This window comes from Pteropus vampyrus, unplaced genomic scaffold (assembly GCF_000151845.1).
Source record: "Pteropus vampyrus isolate Shadow unplaced genomic scaffold, Pvam_2.0 Scaffold1, whole genome shotgun sequence".
NCBI classification, from domain to species: domain Eukaryota; kingdom Metazoa; phylum Chordata; class Mammalia; order Chiroptera; family Pteropodidae; genus Pteropus; species Pteropus vampyrus.
The window spans coordinates 26,060,514-26,082,414 of record NW_011888782.1 but is presented as its reverse complement, the minus strand read 5'-3'; the positions used below and the strand labels follow the sequence as shown (position 1 = coordinate 26,082,414).

At 33.4% G+C, this 21,901-nt stretch overlaps 1 protein-coding gene across 4 annotated transcripts in view; it reads right to left on the bottom strand.

Annotated features, from left to right (window-relative positions):
• The window catches only part of GSK3B (glycogen synthase kinase 3 beta), a 182,991-nt gene that overhangs the window by 109,153 nt on the left and 51,937 nt on the right, over positions 1 to 21,901 (bottom strand). For all 4 annotated transcript variants that reach the window (XM_011373937.2, XM_011374016.2, XM_011374098.2 and 1 more), the window contains one exon: positions 16,043 to 16,236. In XM_011373937.2, the coding sequence (XP_011372239.1) occupies positions 16,043 to 16,236 (194 nt within the window). The remainder of the gene's footprint in view (positions 1 to 16,042; positions 16,237 to 21,901) is intronic.

Genomic DNA, 21,901 nt, shown 5'->3' with positions numbered 1-21,901 from the left:
CCAAATGAAGATTAAAAACTGGTAAAGGGGCCCTATACTCACAGGGCAATGATGCAGGTCTGAAAATATCACACTTTAGCCAGGCTCTAGCCCATCAAAAAGTTATATACATATATAAAAGCATTCACCTCTTCCTCACTGTCAACACATTAAAACAGTGATGAGAAAACTAAAACCTCCCTCTAATTCCTCCAAACCTCAGATGACTTTGTTTAAAACAAATCTTTGCTTTCAGTCAACATCCTAATGAAAGTAACCCTACATGGATAATAGTTTAATGTGCTATTTAGTATCTCTGAATTCTTTCACTGACATATACTTTAGTATGTCGATGAAAAAATATTCTTAAGGAGGTATGTCAATGATAGAATTCAGAAAGATACAATTAATTACCTTAATAAAACTTTGTAGGATACATTTATGTGAAAGAACTTACCTATCCAACTGAAAAGTCCCATGCCGAAACCTCCTCCCCCCAAGAAAATCCTTCATTTTCCTACTCAGTATGGAAGCATCACCAAGAGTCAAGTACTATGTGGCAACGACCAGATAAATATTCTCCTCAATAAGCCCTAAAGTTCAATTTAGTTGTATCTGGCCCAAACAGTGACTATGAATATAAACCATGCAGGTTGTCTAGACTTTACAGAACCACAACTGTAGGAGAATCTACAGGAAGATATTCCAATACACAAATCATAAACTCCCAAATCTGATAACAAAATACATGATTTGCTTAATACTCCACATTTCAAATGTTTGTCTTATCATCATATAAAGATTATAAACTTCAATGCAAAGATCATGTTGTATTCTTTCCTGTGACCTACACAACATCTAATTTAGTTCTTTGTGCATAGTAAATATAGAATGAGTTGCCTAGCCTTAGTTTACACTTGATCCTGTCACTAGAAAAGTCAATGAAGTTTTTTTAGTGGGAGGGTAAGGTATCCATCTGCAAAAAGACTTAAGTTGGACCCTTTACACCAGACAGAAACTGATTCCAAACAGATCACAGTCCTAAATGTAAGAACTTAAACTATAAAACTCTTAGAAGAAATTATATAGAGTAAATCTTTGTGATCTTGGGTTAGCCAAAGTTTCTTAGATCTAACACCAATAGCACGAAGAAAAGAAAAAAAATAGATAAACTGGACTTCATCAAAATGAAAAACATTTGTGCTTCAAAGTATACTACAGAGAGACAGCCCACAGATTGGAGAAAACATGTGTCTGATAAGGGATCTGTATCCAGAAAAAATAACTCCATTAAACAATAAAAAGACAAATAAATCAATTTTAAAACGATCAAAGGAAGAACTTCTGGTCTCCAGTCCAGCATGCAAGGAGCTTGCAAGTCTTCCCTCCTATCTTCACAATAAGAAAAGAGCTGGAAAAAAATGAAAATTAATAACTCTTCTTAAACTCATCAGAGAACTGAGGTCACAGAGCAAACTGCAGCCCTAAAAACTAGAGAAAGACAGGCAGATACACAGAATCACAGCTTATTGGAGCAGTAGTACAGGAGCAGAAATTGCCTGTGGAGCCAGTACAGGAAAACTAAAACTGTAACTGACGGAGGTGCAGTGTGAACGAGTTCAAGAATTAAAAACTTTAGAAGGGGTCCCACACTTTACTCAGTTTTACCTTCAGGAACCCTACCAGGTTCTCTGCTAGAAGTAAGAGGGAAACAGTAGCCATTTTATAATAGGCCCAGAGCATCTTTTCTTCATAAGACCGGCCCTCATGGAAAATGATTCTACCAGAACTAACTTAACTCGAGGAAAGAAAATACCCAAGTCTAGTCTACTTTAGACTTGTAAGTGGGGGGAAGGACATACCCAATTCCAACTTAATCTAGTTTTCCATCTAGCAGACCAGGAATTTAAAACTGATTAATATGCCAAGGGCGCTAATGGGAAAAGTGAATAACACACAAGAATAGATGGATAATGTAAGCAAAGAGAAATGGAAACTCTAAGAAAGATTCAAAGGAAATGTTCGAAACCAAAAACACTGTAACAGAAATTAACAATGCTTTAGATGGGGCTCATCAATACACTGGACATGGCCAAGGAACGAGTCAGTGCGCTTGAAAGAATGCCAGTCGAAACATCCAAAACTGAAATGCAAAAAGGAAAAAAAAAGAACAGAATATCCAAGAACTGTAGGATGCATAATGAGAATACTACAAAGAGGGAAAAACAAAACAAAACAAAACTACAGAAAAGGTATTTGAAACAGTAATTGAGAATTTCTCCAAATTATGCCAGACTCCAAACCACAGATGCAGGAAGCTCAGAGAACATAAAAGAGGAAAAATACCTAAAAATATACAACTAGACATATCATATTCAAAATACAAAAAAGATCAAAGGAAAAAAAGGAAATCTTGAAAGAAATCAGACAAAGGAAAGGAAATCTCACCTGTAGATAAGCAAAGATAAGAATTACATCAAACATCTCTTCAAAAGTCATACAAGCAAGAAAAGTAAAATATTTTAAATGTTTAAAGAAAAAATGGCACCAATCTAGAATTCTGTATCTAGTAAAACTATCCTTCAAATGTGAAAGAGGAATAAAGACTTTTTCGAAAAACAGAAACCAACGGAATGTGTCAACAGTAGACCTGCCATCCAAAAAGTGTTAAAATAAATTCATCAGGAAGGAAAATGGCCTAGGTAAGAAACTGGGATCTATGTTATAAAAAAGGGAAAGAGAAGGAATAATGAAAGCAAAATATATCATATCTTCCTTATTCTTAATTGATCTAACAGAAAAGTTTATTCGAAATAATAATAGCAACACTGTATTCAGTGATTATAGCTTTTGGATTAATGACGTTAATGACAGCAATCTTATATGGAATGGGAAGGAGGAATTGGAAATACTCTGTCATAAGTTGCTTGCACTGTCCATGAAGTATTACATTTTTAACTTGAAAGTGGACTTCAAAAGTTGTTAAATGTATACTGTAGACTAGAGTACAAACACTAAAAAAAGTTTTTAAGAAAGAGGTATAACAAATATGAGAGGAGAAAAAATGGAATTATGTTAACTATTCAATTAAAAACAGGAAGGCAGAAAAAGAGAGGAAGACAAAAGAAAAAGACAATGATTAGAAACAGCAACAAATGTAAAATATGATCCAAATTATATCAATAATCTCTTTAAACATCAAGGTATACATACATCACATTAGAGACAGAGACTCCAAGTTGACTTTAAAAAGTTACTTATTTAATTTTATATGTCAATTATATCTCGATTTGAAAACTAGAAGTAATTTTAAATATAAGTTGAATAAGACTCAACTATATATAATCTACCAGAAATTCACTATAAATTCAAAGACAGAAGAACGGAAAGTAACAAGATAGAGACAACTAGAAAACTACAGACCAATACACCTAATGAATACTGGCATAAAAACCCTCAACAAAATACCAGCAAACCAAATTCAAAAACACATTGAAAAGATGATACACCATGATTAAGGGTTAAATTTGCCATGTAAGGATTTATACCTGGAATGCAAGGATGGTTTTACATATGAGAATCAATCAATGTTAATGCACCACATTAAAATCAAATGATCATCTCAACTGAGGCAGAAAAGGCATTTAAAAAAATTCAAGACTCTTTCATGAAAAGAGTGCTCAACAAACCAGAAACGGAAGGAAACTACCTCAACACAATAAAAGATATATTAAAAGCCCCAAATTAACATATTCAATGGTGAGAAATTGAAAGCTTTCCCCTAAGATCAGAAACCAGGCAAGAATCCCCACTCCTGCCACTACTATTCAACATAGTACTTGAAACTTTAGAGCAATTAGACAAGAGAAATAAACAATAACAGGCATCCAAATTGGAAAACGATTAGTAAAATTACTTCTGTTCCCAAATAAGATGATCTTCTATGCAGAAAACCCTAAAGAATATTTAAAGCCTGTTAGAACTAAGAAGTGATTTCAATAGTTTCAGAATAGTTTCAGCTGTATTTCTATACACTAACAATAACCAATCAAAAAAGAAAGCCATCTCATTTACTATAGCACCAAAAAAGGATAAAATACTTAGGAAAAAATCTAACCAAAGAGGTGAAAGGACTTGCACATTGAAAACTATAAAATGCTGTCAGAAGAAAGTAGAGTGGAAAGACATCCTATGCTCACAGACTGGAAGACTTAATATCATTAAAATGTCCATGCTACCCAAAGCCATCTACAGATTCAATGCAATCCCCATCAAAATCCAATGGCATTTTTTGTAGTAACAGAAAAAACAAAATTCTAAAATTTATATAGGACCTCAAGAAACCCCAAATAGTCAAAACAATCTTGAGAAAGAAGAACTTAGGAACTTCACACTACCTGATTTAAAAACAAACTACAAAGCAACAATAATCAAGACAGTATAGAACTAGCATAAAGACAGATGTAGAGACCAAAAGAACAATATAGAGAAATCAGAAATAAACCCTTATGTATATGGCCCAATGATTTTCAACAAGGGTACCAAGACTATACAATGGGGAAAGGACAGTCTCTTAAGCAAACAGTGCTGGGACAACTGGATTATCTACTAGCAAAAGAATGAAGATGGACCCTTACCTTACACCATACACAAAAACTGACTCAAAATGAATTAAAGACTTTTAAAACCTAAAGCTATAAAAGTCCTAAAAGAAAAGATAAGGGGAAAGCTACAGGAAATTGGAGTTGACGATGTATCTGACCTTTGGTAACTGGCTTATTTTGCTTAGCATAATATCCTTGAGGTTCGTCCATGTTGTGGCAAGTGATAGGATTTCCTTCCTTCAGTGAAACTGAAAAGCACAAACGACTAAAGCAAAATCAAAAAATAGGACTACATCAAACTTTAAAAATTTCTGAGTATCAAAGAAAACAATTACCATTAGCTCACTTATATGTGGAATCCTTTTAAAAAGTTATACTCATAGAAACAAAAAGCAGACACGGTTACCAGGGGCTTAGGAATTAAAAAATGAAGAGATCCTAGTCAAAGCATACAAGTCTTCAATCATAAAATGAAGAAGTTCTAGGGATCTAATTACAGTATGGAAACCCTAATAATACTGCACTGTGTACTTGAAATTTGCTAAGAGAATAGATATTAAGTGTTCTTGCCACACACAAAAGATAACAGATGTTAATTAACCTATTGAAACAATCGTTTCGCCATGTATACATATATCATATCACCACACTGTACACTTTAAATTCATGTAATTTTATTTGTAAATTATACATCAATGAAAGTGGGGGGAGGGAGACTTCAGCAAAAAAAAAGTTAAAATGGTAAAGTTAATTATATGTAATTTTTTTATAAAACAAAAACTAAAATGATGGAGAAAAATATATCATACTAAAGATAATCCAAAGAAAGCTGGAGTAGTTATATTCGTTTCAGACAAAGTGGACTTCAGATCGAGAATAATTACCAGGGATAAAGAGGGGTATTACATAATGAAAACGGGATCAATTCTCCAAAGAGATATAATAATTCTTAATATGTATGTGCTTAACAACAGAGCATCAAAATATTTCACAGGCAAAACCTAACAGAATTGCAAAAAGAAAATGACAAATCCACTATTATAGTTAGAGAATTCAACACCCTTTAATCAGTTATTGATAGATGCAGAAAGCAGAAAATAATGACATAGCTAAACTGAATGAAACTATTAATTAACTAGATCTAATTAACATTTATAGAAAACCTTATCCAATAACAATACACATTCTTCTCAAGCTCAAATAGAACATCCACCAAGACAGACCTAATTCTGGACTATAAAACATACTTTAGCAATTTTAAAATAATAAACATCATAAAAGTACGCTCTCACACCACAATGAAATTAAACTAGAAATCAATAACTAAAATACGGCTAGAAAATCCCCCGAATATTTAGAGCTTAAACAACATATTTCTAAATAACATAAGAGTCAAAGAAGTCTCAGGAGAAAATACAAAACAATCTGAGCTAAATTAAATTTTATAAGATGCAGTGAAAGCAGTACTTAGAGGGAAATTTACAGCAATGATTGAATACAGTAGATAAAGAAAAAATCCAAAATCAATAATCTAAGCTCATATCTTAAAAAACTGAAAAGAACAAATCAGACCCAAAGAAATCAGAAGAAATAATAAAAAGTAGAGATGAAACTGAAAACAGGAAATCAATAGCAAAATAAATCAGCAAAATCAAAAGCTATTTCTTTGAAAAGAACAGTAAAACTGATAAACCTCTAGCCAGGTTAACCAAGAAAAGGAGAAGACATAAATTACTAATATAAAAAAAATCAAGGAGGAACCATCACCACAGATCTCATGAACATTAAAAGAAAAGAATATAACAATGAATTCTGTGCCCACAAATATGATAACCTAGAGTAAGTGGACAAATTCCTTAAAGACACAATCTACCAGAACACACACAAGGAGAAATAGATAATCTGAATAGGCCTATATCTATTAAAAATTTTTGAATTAACAATTAATCATCTTCCAAAATAGAAAGAACCACACCCGGTTGGGGGTTCACTGGTGAATTCCACTAGTTAAGGAAAAAAATGATATCGATTCTTTACAGTCTCTTCTAGAAGACAGAAGCAGAGGGAATATCTCCTATTTCATCCTATGAGGCCAGCATTACCCTAATACCAAAACACGACAATGACATTACAATAAAGAAAAACTACAGACCAGTATCTTTGATGAACATAGATGTAAATATACTAAACAAAATATTTTTAAAAAGTGAATCCAACAATGTATAAAAAGAATATATACCATGACCAAGTAGGATTTACTCCAGGTATGCAAGGCTGGCTCAACATTCAAAATCAATTAATATAATCCATCACACCAACTGGCTAAGAGGAAATATCATCCAATCACATCTATAGATGTAGAAAAAGAATTTGATAAAATTTAACATCCACTCATGATAAAAATTCTTAGCAAACTAGGAATAGAGGGATGCACCCTCAAACTGATAAAGAAAATCTACAGCCAACATTATACTTAATGGGGAGAAACTAGCTGTTTTCCTGCTAAAATCAGAAACAAGGCAAGAAAGAGTCTTCTCACCACTCCTATTCAACACTGTCTTGAATGCAATTAGATGATAGATGGATGGATGGATGGATGGATAGATAGGTAGATAGGTGGGTGGAGAGTATACAGTTTGGGAAAGAAGAAATAAATTGTCTCTGTTGATAGATGACATGATTGTCTATGTAAAAAATCTCAAAGAAATCAACAACAAAAAAACTCTTCTGGAATAAATAAGCGATTTTGCAGGATACAAAATTAAGGTGTAAGTCAAGTATGTTCTTATATGCCAGTAATGAACAACTGGAATTTGAAATTTAAAACACAATACAATTTATTGTGTTTTGAAAAGTGAAATATGTAGGTATAAATCAAACAAAATATGTACAAGATTTACATGAGAAATACTATAAAACTCTGAGGAAAGAAACTGAAGATCTAAATAAATAGAACATATTTCATATACGTGACTAGAAAAGCTCAATACTGTCGAGATGCCAGTTCTTCCCAACTTAATCTATAGATTTAATGCTATCAAAATCCCAGCAAGTTATTTAATGGAATCAAACAGTCAACACAATATTGAAGAACAGTCAACGGACTGACACGGACTGACTGCAAGCCTTACTATAAAGCTGCAATAAAAGATGATGATATGATGATACTGGAGAAAGAACAAACAAATAGATCACTGAAACAGAAAAGAGCGCCCAGAAATAGCCACCAAATACGTATGGTCAACTGAACTTTAACAAAGGAACAAAGACGTTTCGATGGAGAAGGGATAATCTTTTCAACAAATACTGCTAGACAACCACATGCAAAGAAATGAATCTAGATACAGATCTTACACTTTTCACAAAAATTATCCCAGGACAGATCGCAGACCTAAATGTAAAAGACAAAACTATAAGATAACTAGAAAATAACATAGAAAATCTAGGTGTTCTTGAGTTTGGCAGTGACTTTTCAGATGCAACACCAAAAGCACAATCCATAAGAAAAAAACAGGTAAGTTGGACTTTTCGTTAAAATTTAAAACTTCTGCTCTAAGGCACTAATAAAAAGACAAGTCACAGACTGGGAGAAAATCTCTGTAAAACACATATCTGATAAAGCATTTTTATTCCAAATATACAAAGAACTCTCAGAAGAAAGAAAACAACCATTAAAAAGGGCAAAAGACTTGAACAAACATCTCACCAAAGGTATATGGATGGCAAATAAGCTTATGGAAAGATGCTCAACATCACATATCATCAGAAAATTGCAAATTAAAACAAAAATAGTTACTAGTACACTCCTATATTAGAATGACTAAAATCCGAAACACTTAGAATACCAATGGCTGGTGAGGATGTGAAGCAACAGGAACTCTCATTCACTGCTGGTGGGAATACAAAATTATTTTGCACAGTCATTTTAGAAGATAGTCTGACAGTTTCTTTCATATGCTTACCACACAATCTAGCAATTGTGCTACCTGGTACTTACCCAATGAGCTGAAAACTCATATACACATAAAACATGCACATGAATGTTTAGAGCAGCTTTATTCATAATTGCAAAAACATGGAAGCAATCGAGATGTCCTTCAATAATTCATGGATAAGCAAACTGTGCTACATGCATGCAATGGATTATTCAGTGCTAAAAAAGAAATTAGCTATCATGCCATGAAAAGCTTTGCAGGCACATTAAATGTACATTGCTAAATGAAAAAAGCCAATGTGAAAAAGCTACATACTATATGATTTCAATTATACTGATTCCAACAATATGACATTCTAGAAAAGGCAAAACTACTGAAAGTGTTTTTCAAGAATCAGTGGTTCCCAATGGTTGGGGGAAGAGATGAACAGGTGAAGCTCAGGGAATTTTCAAGGCAGTGAAACTATTCTGCATGACATTGTAATGATGGATACATGTCTATAACTTTGTCAAAACCCATAGACTATACAACACAAAGATTGAACCATAATGCAAACTGTTAACTATAATTTACTAATAATGTATCAATACTGGCTAAATTCTAACAAATCTACATTGTTAATAATAGGGGAAACTGAGGAGGAGGGGAGTGTATATATATGAGAACACTGTACTTTCTACTTATTTTTCTGTAAAACAAAAACTGCTCAAAAACAGTCTACTGATTTTTAAAAAGTAAATTTTTAATTTAAAAAAATCAGTGGGAAAAGAATTCAACAGACATTTCTCTGATGAACATATGCAAATGGCCATAAACACATGAAAGGATGCTCAACCTCATTAGCCATCAGGAAATACAAATCAAGACAAGGAGATACCATTTCACTGTAAGGTAGGTATGATCAAAAGCAGATAACAAATACTGGCAACAATGTGGAGAAATGACAATGGTGATAATTTTGCTCGTAGGTTTGTAAAATTTCTTCAAAATGTTAATTGGAGTCATATATCCAAGAGAAGTGGTGGGGGGGAGAGCGGGGGGAAGTCCTCACAAAAACTTGTATGCAAATGTTCAGAGTAGCATCATTCAAAACAGACAAAAAAATGGAAACAACTCAAATATTCATCAACTGATGAACGGATAAACAAAATGTTACATATCCATACAGTGAAATATTATTTGTACATAAAAAGGACTAGAGTACTGAGACAAAGTACAACATGGAATAACCTTGAAAACATTACTCTAAATCAAAGAAGCCAGACACAAAAATGTCACATATTATGATCTCATTTATATGAAATGTCCAGAATGGGGAAATCATTAGAAACAGAAAATAGAATAAGTGGTTGCCAGGGCCTGGGAGAAGGGGAGGAAAATAACTGACTATTAATAAATACAGTTTTTTTGTGAGGTGAGAAAAATATTCTGGAATGAGATAGTGATAGATAGAACACTGTGACTATAGTAAAACCAATGAATTGTAGAGTATAAAAAGGTGAAATTTATGGTACGGTTATTATATCCCAATAAGGCTATTATTAAAAAAGAATCAAGCAATGCCCATCCATAAAAATTAAAAAGGTTTTATTGAAACTAGTCAAAAGGGCGAATCTAACTCCTGATGCTAAATACTTCTTTGAAAGTTACCACAAGTATACAGAAATTTGAAAAGGTATAAACACTAAAGAATAGTAAAGTCAAAAAAAAAGTGACAAAACTTTAAAGCACATTATACCTTATACTATTTTTACTTTTTATCTTTTGACCCCTTTCATCCATTTATTTCACCCACCACACCCCATCTCTGGCAATCACCAATCTGTTCTCTGCATCTATGAAGTTTGTTGTTGCTGTTGTTTAGATTCCACATGTAGAGTATGTCTTTCTCTGACTTATTTAGCATAATGTCATTGCAGTCCACTCATGTTGTCACAAATGTTAAGATTTTCAAATATATATTCACATACACACACATATCCACAAATTCTTTATCCATTCACATGTACTGGTGGACACAGGCTGTTTCCATATCTTGGCAACTGTAAATAATGCTGCTATGAACATGGGGAAGGGGTACATGTATCTTTTTGAATTAGGGTTTTTGTTTTCTTTGACTAAATACCTAAAAGTGGAATTGCTAGATCATATGAGTTGCATTTTTATTTTTTTGAGAAATCTAAATACTGTCTTCTATAGTGGTTGCATCAATCCACATTCCCACCAACAGTGCACGAGGCTCTTTTTTCTTTCCATCCTTGCCAACACTTGTTATTTGTCCTTTTGATAATAGCAATTCTATCTGATATGAGGTAATATCTTGTGGTTTTAATTTGCATTTCTCTGATGATTAATGATGTTGAGCCATCTTTTCATGTACCTGTTGGGTATGTATGTATATGCCTTCTTTGGAAAAATGTCTATTCAGATGGTTTCCCCATTTTTTAATTGGATTGTTTGTCTTTGCTACTGAGTTCTATAAGTTCTTTATATGTTTTAGATATTAGCCCCCTATCAGATATAATTTACAAATATTTTCTTGCATTCAGTAGATTGTCTTTTCAGTTTCCTTTGCTGTGCAGAGCTTCTTAATATGATATAGTCCCACTTATTTTTGCTTTTGGTGTCAAATTCAGAAACTCACTGTCAAAATTTATGTCAAGGAACTTACTGCCTATCTTTTCTTCTAGGAGTTTTATGGTTTCAGGTCTTATGTTCAAGTCTTTAATCCATTTTGAGTTAATTTTGGTGTAGGGTATAAAGTAGTCGTCTGGTTTCATTCTTTTGCATGTGGCTGTCCAGGTTTCCCAACAGCATTTATTGAAAACTGTCCTTTCCAGCCTTGTATTCCTTGTCTTCTTTGTTGTAAATTAATTGACCATATATATGTATGAGTTTATTCTGGGCTCTCCATTCACAACAGAACACTGATACTTCACATCTCCACCCCCATATCCCAACCAAAAAACAAGTGAAACGAAGCAGGAGACCTGAAATATATGACTTAGTTCAAAGGAGAACTGAAATTAATAGTTAATGAAGCTAAGATCATTAATTAATTTAAAATGCAACTTACTGATTTTCGAATTGGAAAAGCTAGCCTAACAACCATCCGTAGTTTTGGGGATGGATTTATCTCCTCCCAGCTCTAATATCAAAGATCTCAATCAATATCAAAGATCTTATACATAAGGAACCTAGCTGGACTTCATCCCTACAACACCACAATAGCATCTGCTATCACAAGCACTTCCAAACTGGCCAAGTGAGGTAATTTAATTTTACTTTAAGTAATCTGTCACGGTACGACGAGTCACAAGACGAAAAAAAGGCATTCAAAGTTTAAGTAAAACACTAATAAAATGAAGCTTGTTATACCAGAAAATTCCTTTAGAAAAAAAAAAACCTTCAGTGTCTTAGATATAGTTTACATGACTATCAATGCAGGGATAATTACTCTTGGTTTTCTTTTTATCTCTGGCCATTCTCTCTCATCTTGTTTTTTCACCAAAACCAACTGCTTCTCAATGACAATAGCAGGTTCAGCAGGTTGGTTTATTTAATTAGACAAGTACATTATTCCAATGTACTCTGGGACTACATAATTGTTTAATACAATCCTAGCCAGCAGCTATATAAATCACTGATGTAAAACTACAGAATTTTAAGTTGTCAGAAAAATTCCAACTATTTTATGATAATCAAGAGAAATGAACTGGTCAAATTCATTTTTTGGGGGGAGAAACAGTTAACATTCAGCAAAGAGAACAAAGAATACTTAAGTTCACAAGGAAATATGATATAGTGGAAAGAACTGAGCTTGGTGTAGTAAAGCAGCCTGTGACTTTTTAGCATGCAGGAGGAAAAAAAAACAAAAACAAGAAACAAAACTATACAAAAGCAATAAAGTATTTAGATATAAACAAAAAATATCAAAAGCCTGTGTAGGTAAAACTCCTGAAAAACACTAAAGTAAAAACTTGAACAAATGGAAGGATATCTCTTATTCTTGGATAATTCAATATCTAAAATAGGTTAGTTCTCATTAATTTAATTTATAAAGTTAATGAAATTCCAATTAAAAATATCGACAAGCTTTCTTATGGAGTTAGCCAAAACAATACCAAAGTTCATATGGAAAAATAAACATCCAAGAATAGCTAGAAAATCATGGGGGAAAAAAAAAGCTACCAGGGCAGATTAGCCCTATCAGACATTAAAACACACTATAAAGCTCTATAATTAAAACAATGTGGTGCTGACATAGCAATATACAAACAACCTATTAGAACAGAATGGAAAGTCCAGATATAGACCAACCACATATAGAAATTTAGCATACAATGACAATGGCATCTCAAATCAGTGCAACAAAGATAGATCTTATAATAAATTATACTGAGATAACTGGTTAATGATTTAGAAAGAATAAAATTAGATCAATAACTCATACCATACACATAAAAAGTGAAATCTTACAACTACTAGAAGAAAGTAAGAATGAATTTCTCTTTAACCTGAGGAAGAGTCTTTCTATACAGAAAGGCTTTATAGAGAAAAGGTTTTGTAACCATAACTCAAAATCTAGATATGATGAAAGAATAAATTTGACCACATGTTGGGGGGTACTTTTACATGGCAAAAAAATGAGAATACATAAAGCAAAAATACTACATATATAAGAAATAAAGACTGAATCCATAATAAACTCTTCAGAGTTCAAAGGAAAAGACCAAAAAAGGGGGCAATTCACACATGTTCACAAATAAAATGGACACCGAACAGATGAAAAGATGTTAAACTACATTCATAATAATAAGACTGTAAATTAAAACTACAATGAGATACCATTTCTCACCTATCAGACTGGCAAAAATTGAAAAAGTAAAGCAATACATGTTGTCAAGGCTGTGGGGAAACAGGCATACACACATTACTAGAGAGAATGCAAACTGTATAACCCTTATGGAGGGGAATTTAGCAATAAGAAACAAAACTACATATATATTTACGTTTTGATTCAGAAGTCCTTCTCTTAACTTACCCTGAAGATACACATTTATTTTGTTAAAAAACCTTGTACGATGTTTTTCAAAACAGCACTCTTGGAGATTTACAAAATACTGAAAAGAAATTAAATATTCATACATGGAAAAATGGATGACTCAATGTTGCAATACTATTCACTTGAAAAAAGGATAAGAAAAACCTCTGAACTGATTGATATACAGTGATTCCTAGGAACTATAGTTAAGAGAAAAGGCAAAGTACAAAAGAGTATCTCTAGTAAGTTACCTGTTGTGTGAGAAAGAAACCAAGAGATTACATTTAACTGCTCATTTGTGCAAAAGAAACCCAGGAAAAATAAACTAGAACATAATGAGACTGGTCGCCTACAGGGCGTGAGTGGACACAAGACCGGGAATGACAGGGAATGTATATTTCTGACTTTTGGAACCATGTTAGTGTTTCACAGATTTAAAGAATGTGGGTAAAGTCCCAAGAGGGAACATACAGAAACTGATGAACAATACTGTATTTCAAATGAATAACCAAACTATGCTAAAGGGCAAATTTAAAGTAAGGCAAGAAAAAAAGGAACTCAAATACCTCTGAACAGGATATATGGGCTTGATTCAGTAATAAAAAATGTAATAAAGCTCTCTGGAGTCAGACTGCTTGGATTCAAATAACTTGCCCATTTATCCACATGCTAACTGTGCGACCCTGGACAAGTTAATTTATAATCCCTTTGTGCACAGATGTCCTAATCTGAATAACAACAGTACCAATCTCACAGTGCTAAGAGTAATTCTCAAATAAAACTACTCATGTAAAAACCTTAGTAGATCGCTGAGTATATAATAAGGATTTGAAGAGTATTTGCTATCCTCAATGATTAATCCAAAAAATCCCCACTATGTGGGTATCCAGGAGACACACCAAAATGGAGTCCCTGTCCTAGTGTTCAAGGAATTTACAATAGCAAGATTCCTGTGGCTGGCTGAAATTATCTGGGAAATTTCATAAAGGAAGAATCCAACATGGGTCTCTATACACCTGCAGGAGTTAGACAGCAGAAGAATGGAAGTGACATGGAAAGCTGAATGAAACCTCAGAGGCCATAAAGATTAGTATATTTAAAGGATAGTGATAAGGGGGGTTGGAATCCTTGAGTATTGGGAGAGGAGGCAAAACTACGGAAGCTCCTAAATGCGCAAATGAACTGGGCGGGCTTTATTTTCAAGACTATGAGGAACCATAGAAGATTTGTGTGTCAGAGAAACAACATGACCAAAGTGAACTGTGGGATTATTCTAGTGTTGATACATAAAAGGGATTGGGAGTAAGAAGACCAGAGGTAGAATCTTACTACTCGTTAAGCCAAATGATAAGGGCCTGACTTGAATAGTGATTATGAGAAAAGGAAAGAAAGGATAAATCAACAAGGCAGAGAGGAAAAAATCAAGTTTGATAATGACTGGACATGAGGTATGAGAGGATGGGAGGTATAATAGAATGAAAGTCTTAATGAGAAGGTGAATAAAACCATTAGAAGGAAAAAGAAAAAAAAATAGGAACAAACAAATTATTTCCATTGGGTCTTAAAAGTTAAGTCAGGGTTGCATAAGAAGTCTTGCCAATTTGAGATAACAATGCAACAACATTCAGATATCAAGATCCAGTGGGCATCTGGCAACATGGGACTAGTATTTGGAAGAGAGTGAAAGCTAAAGACAAATACATTAGATTTTAAAAAAAACAAAAGCTTTTTAGAATGTTTGAGACATTCTAGAGCATACAGACACTAGACACTATTTCACAGCAGTAATCACCTCTTATTTTTATAGTCCTTAATGTTTAGCATAGTTTCTAGCACATGAGAGACTCTCAGTAAAATATTATAAAAGTGGGAGGAGCAGAGAAGGGAACAGAACTGCACGGCTTATTAATGGTAGGGCCTTGGTTACAGGCCAGGTGTTCTGATTTTCCACTATACCATTATACAGACATGACCCTGCATAGGGTCCCCTAAGGAAATGGTATAAGAAATGAAAATGAAAGGAACCATGGAGATAGCTAGAGTTAAAAGGGAGGAAATGATAGTGCTGAATCACAAATTCAAAGGAAATTTTTCAAGAAAGAAAGCATAGTAAACTGTATCAAATGGTTATACAATATAGGCAGTGTTTCTCTGGTCTCCCACACCAGTGAGATCCAAGGCAAGGAGAGGTCACTCTTTAATTTAAAAGTATAAATTAAGAAATGCTAATCTACCTTTCATAACATTTTAAATACATGAATCACTCACAGCAGTGGTTCAAAAATAACACTGTGATTTTCAGTAAATTTTAACTCTACCCAATACACAATGGAAAATAAAGCCACTACAGTGGTTAAACTGAACAAAAATATGCACAAATGAAATTTTAAGCAAAAAACAAACACACAAAAAAACCTGAAAAAAATAATCATTTACATGTATTGACAGCAACAAAATACATGCAACACCAAAGGTCTTACCTTAAATCTCTTGTCCTGTAATACTTTCTTGATGGCAACCAGTTCTCCTGAATCACAAAGTTTAGCTTGATATACCACACCAAATGACCCATTTCCAATTACTTTAGTGTCTGTATAGCTGACTTCTTGTGGCCTGTCTGGGCCCTGCCCAGGAGTTGCCACCACTGTAGTCACCTTACTTCCATCCTTGTCTCCTAAAGATTTAAAAAAAAAAAAGATAAAAAATGAGAACTGTAAAGAATTAAACAGAGAAAATTGCTAAAGTACACAAAATAAACTATATTCTTTGTCACAAACTATTTTCAAATGCTCATCTTAGTTTATTATATAGAATGGCTTCAACTATTTGTTTCAATTATACGTAATTTTTTTAACCACCATTTATTCAGCCATTCTATAGACTTGGCAACATTCTTAGTTTATTCATGGGACTCTATTTAATGAAAACACCACCACAAAGTTGATAGCGTTGTTCTTATTTAAACATAATTGGAAGAAATGTGGACCCATGAGGATTTGAATGTTTATCTGACCAACTTTGAAGGCCCTAGTTTTTCTTCAAAGCTTCCTTATTTTACTTGAAAACATGTGCGACTGAAAACATCTAAACATGCTGAATCTATGCAGACCATTCTGCCTTTAGTTTTGCTTTGAGTTTTTGCTTCTCCACATCTTATTTCTTTTTAAGAAAATAGTGAAATATCTCTCAGAGAAAGGTCAAATAGGGAAAAGGAACATGGAAACAATTAATTTGGGGGTAAGAGATTTAAAACTTAAAAGAAAAATCAAACCTGTTCTGAACAGAGCCTCATTCATAAGTAGCTCACTGACTGGCTCTGGGGTCTCTGGCCAGTCATGGCCCTCTCCATACCTTTTTTGTGCCCTCCCCCACCCCCATAACAATCCAGACTCTTCAATTCAAGCTCAAGAGCTATCTCCTTCTTGACTAGGCATAGTTCATAATCATCTTTTTCTCTGAATTCTTAAACTATTCTAAACCATTCTGTGTTACCTAGAACCTGATTTTTAAAAGCTTTAAATTGTTCTTTTATCGATTTCAGAATACACAGATTCTAGTGACTACAATCATTGTGAAGTCTCTCTTCCCTGACAAATCTAAAGACAATTCTCAGTAAAATGAAAGCCCTTAAGCTCACTGACTAAACTGCACTTTTTCTTTTTATCCTCTGCTACTCTTCCATTATATCAATTTTATTTTTAAGATACTAAATAAATTCATACTAACGTGATAAAAGAAAAAATAATGTAATATTTAACTCTAGATACAAAACCAAGATTATGACGTATTCTTTGTACTTCATATATAAAAAGATCAAAAATGTCATCTAATTTTCCAATGGTTTGAGTGTGTTTCCCCTACCAAATATAAAACTGTCAGATAAATGAATATCTAAATGTTAGTGGCAGATTATAACCAATATTGTAGCCATTTAAGCTCACAGAGGTATTACTATAGACAAAAAGTCGAGAGTAGGCAGTCTACATTATATTTTATGGCCAACTACCTTGAACATAGATATCTTTAGTTTCCAGGTGAAACACACCAACAGGTACGATTTAGTTAGCACAAATCCAACACCACTTGTGGAAAGAATAACTCAAATCTTGTCAACACGATCATTTTTATTACAACAGTTTTACATATGCTTTAAATGTATACAAACCCAAGCACAAGCCAACACTTATTTAGCAGTTCTCAAAAGCTTTCAAACGCTCCCTTCACATTTCACTTCCTAGTAAAATAAATCTTAAATATACTTGATAAAAAATTAGTTTAATCTAATCCGAGTTCTAAATCATGCTCCACTCCCAAAAACTATTCAATATTACTTCTGTTTCTGACCATGTTAATCTTAACTACAAATTTTCAGGTGGACTACAAACCTTACTATAAGTTATTTTCATTTTCATTTCTAAAATAAACCTGTCTTTGCCTATATTATTGTACCCCTAAAGACAGAATCAGTCTTCTGAACTTAAACTCTAAAGAGATCTAGAAAGGTTAGATCCAGAAAGATTAGAATGCAAGGTAGTGAATGCATTTTCTTATAGTCCAATTGTCCCAAAGAAAATAAAAAGCAGATGTGATTTCAAACAGTCTGACTCTTCCCTAGATCATCCAAGTTAAGACCATATCTCAAAAAAAAAAAGAAAAAACCCAAGAACTATGAATTACTAACTCCACTGAAAAAGTTATTTGCAAAATTTCACAAGCCTAATTCACAAAACAAAGCATCATTATTTTTTAAATAAGATAAATTAATAGATTTTTAAATGACTGTTGTACTCTACGATTTTAATTGAGACAAAAGCTGTCTGGGATATAACCAAAAATTATGCTTTTCTACTGTATAACCATATTTCAATAAAGTCAAAAAAACAGCAGTCACAGCTTAGTACTTGCTCCAATAAGAGAATTTAAGCAACAAATATGTGTGATATTCTTCCCCTCTTGTCTCCTCTGAGGCTGCATTTCTAAGACAAATTCACATTTCAGAAAAATAGTTTCAGAACCTCAAGAACCAGCTATGAAAGATATCCATCACGACCCTGGGTTTTGGCATCTCTTCAGCCTCAACTACTATACCTGGGAATGTCTATCCCAGCATCATGATTTGCATATGGGAAAATCCACAAATAAGATAATTCTGCAAAAACATTAAAAGCAAATTAGAAAGATAAACAGATAGGTCCTACAGATGCTATCATTGAAAGAGACTTTTGAGGCCTCTTAACTTGAAACTGCAATTGGATGTGGACAAGGGCCAATCCTTCCACCTTCTTGCACTTCTAGTAAAAAAACTACCTACTATCTTAGCAGAAATTAAAAGATTTACTCTATTCCCTTTCCAGCAGTTAGAGAAATTGCTGAGAACTCTTATAGGCTATACTCTATAAATATGAAATCCTTAGGTATACTAGGAAGGAATAGTGAATGGCTCTCAGGCTTTCTACTTTAAGCATCTTAGAACTTTTATTCAGAAATCATCAATCTCTTCGGACTGCCCCATCAGAGATCCGAAATAGCAGAGCTGTGAAAAAATGGCAAGATAACACTGGGGATGACTTGGCATGAACATTAGTAGCGCACAGGACAGTCAGCAGCTAGTGTGCCAAGGAAAAGCGTGTCACCATTTGGCATTAGAATTTGCCGACTTAGCAAGAAAATAACAGCTGTACGAAATTTCACTATACAAAGAACTTTCCAATTCATTGTTTCATCTACTCTAATACTTATAATAAATGTAGGGATATAATGTGTTTACCATACAAATGAAGAAATTAAGACTAAAAGGGATTAACTTGTCTGATATCATAAAGCTTTAGCAGAACTCTTCACTTGCCTCATGCTGCCTCTGCTACATTTTACAACCTTTCTAATACAGTTGAAAGACTAACTTCATATACTATTACCTACCCCAAAGCAGTGAATAATGTTTCTGAAAATATGATGTAAAAAGAGTAATAAGTAGTAAGAGAATAAATGAATAATCTTTCACATTTTTCAGGCCTCAATTATTCACTTAACAGCTAAAAAGCTATTTCTAAAGCTACTTTGGCAACATCGGATTTTGAAACTTATCCCAAAGAAAAGCATATGGAAAACAAAAATGTAAAACAATTGATTCTGTGATGTTCAATTTAACATTTGCTACTAGAGATTGGATAATTTTGGATCTTAGAAATAGAGTAGCATTTTAAGCACTGCTACCAAGAGACCAAAATACTCTTGAAAGGCTAGAAATCATAACAAATCTGCCTCATTTTTTAAAATAAGTCACCACTTTTGCCCATTACTAAACTTCCCAGAATGCATGATATAGTGAGTCTGACACCAATTACAATAAAATTGGTCTCCAAAAAAATGCCACTGTCTCCAGCAGAACAGTGGGAACAGCAAGGCTCCAGGCTCTCTCTCTGACCAGAGGACTCCTGGGCTCCTCTATTTCAATTAAAATTCACTCAGGTGGTGGTTCTTTCCTATTGAGACTATAACACAAAATTAAGTCCCCTATTCTTTAGCACAATAAATCTTAAATATATAAATCACAATAGACTCCTCATGAAACAATGGAAAGACGGCATGTAACAGAACAAAAGCACTTTCTACTGAAGGCTATTAAATATAGAACACAATTTTTACAAAAGTCTTAGGCATATCCCAAAATGGTATGTGCGACCTAGTTTTCAATCTCTCAAACACAGGTTTGTACCTGTAAGCAACACCTTGTGGGTTATCTTTTTTAAGTCTTCTGAAGTCAACCCTCAGATCGATACACCCTGAGATGAATGTAACAGAGTCCACATCCAAAATATAGAGTGAGCATCCAAAAACGAAAGGCCACTTCAAGCATGTTTAAATATTTAGAAGGAATCTGACACGGACATTCTCATCTCAAGTTGAACATACATTGGTCATTTAATTTAATGTTCCTTAAGATTCATGAGCAGAGAAAAAGTAACAATTGCGACACTTTTTAACTGAGATTTTTAGGAATGTTAATAAGCCATACTACTGATACAAACTGAACTAATCAGTTATGATTGTCTCTATAAAAATCTTCCTTTAACTCAAGAATAAGGTCTCCACATAGAAATAACAGAAAGTTTAAAATCTGTAACAAAAGCCCAGAGAAAGGACACACCACCACCTGTGACCACAAAGAAGATACAATTTTTTTTTGAAGTTTTTTTACCTAACCATAGTATTAGTAGAGAAAATAGCCAATTGTTTCTCTAGCAGGAAAAGAAATATCAGATAGCTATTTTTATGGATGTTTAACAACAAACACTCTATTGAAAAGGATTTATCATATAAATTACTCAAAAGAACCTAGAACCCTATTTTCAGGCATGATTAAGGCTGTCCAAAGATTAAACACTGACCACTGTCAAATTTTCAGGTTTTAAAATCAAAGTTCAAACAACTAAGTAACTTCTGGCTAAGTAACTTCTATTAAAACAAGATATTCTCCCCAAAATAGCCAAAACCGCTTAGAAACATGAAAACAACATAAAAATTAATAAGCAAAAGAAATAAAAAGTAAGCAACTGAGGTACACAGAATTAGTTACATAAAATCTAAAATAAACTTATTCTTGTCATGAAATAAGGGTTCTACTCTAATAATGTGGAAGCTTTAGCCAGAGTACAGCTGCTCATATTTAAAAAAAAGGGAATACCAACCGAGCAGCTGAATCAGTCAAATCAACCCTAATGATCAGTAGCATGATAAAAAAGAAAAAAAAATTTAGGGCAATTTCTATTAACCTCAATGTGATAAAAATCTTTCTAGCAGAGCCTTTTCCCTTACATACCATTCATCTCCACATAATTCTACCTAAAGGACTGGGAAAAAAAAAAAAAAAGAATTACTAAGATTTCTTTGGGGATAGGAAGAGTAAACAAAAGGAGAGGCAGAGAAAATAAAATAGACAGACATATGTCATACATGGGCTGGCTTCTGAAGCTGTTCCCTGTATATCACTTCTAGATGTAGCAAAACAGAGTGGCAGAAGATAAAGTTCAGACAGAAAAGACTCCAGTCCTTGACAGCACAATAATATCGCATTCTCAGTCACAGAAAGACATCATGCCAAAGGAATTAATAAGCACCAATTCCAAAGAATCATAAAATTCCAGTTAAGAAAAAAAAATTCAGTCAAGTTTTTGTCCTTAGAGAGAGGCATAATGGTGTAATATGTGCTCTGAAGTCATACCAAGGTTTTAATCACATATTCTATCACTTAATATCTATAAAATGGAGATAAGCTGCTACTTACTATATAGGGTTGTGATGATTAAGTAACAGGTTAAGCAGTGGGTTTTTTTTTTTTT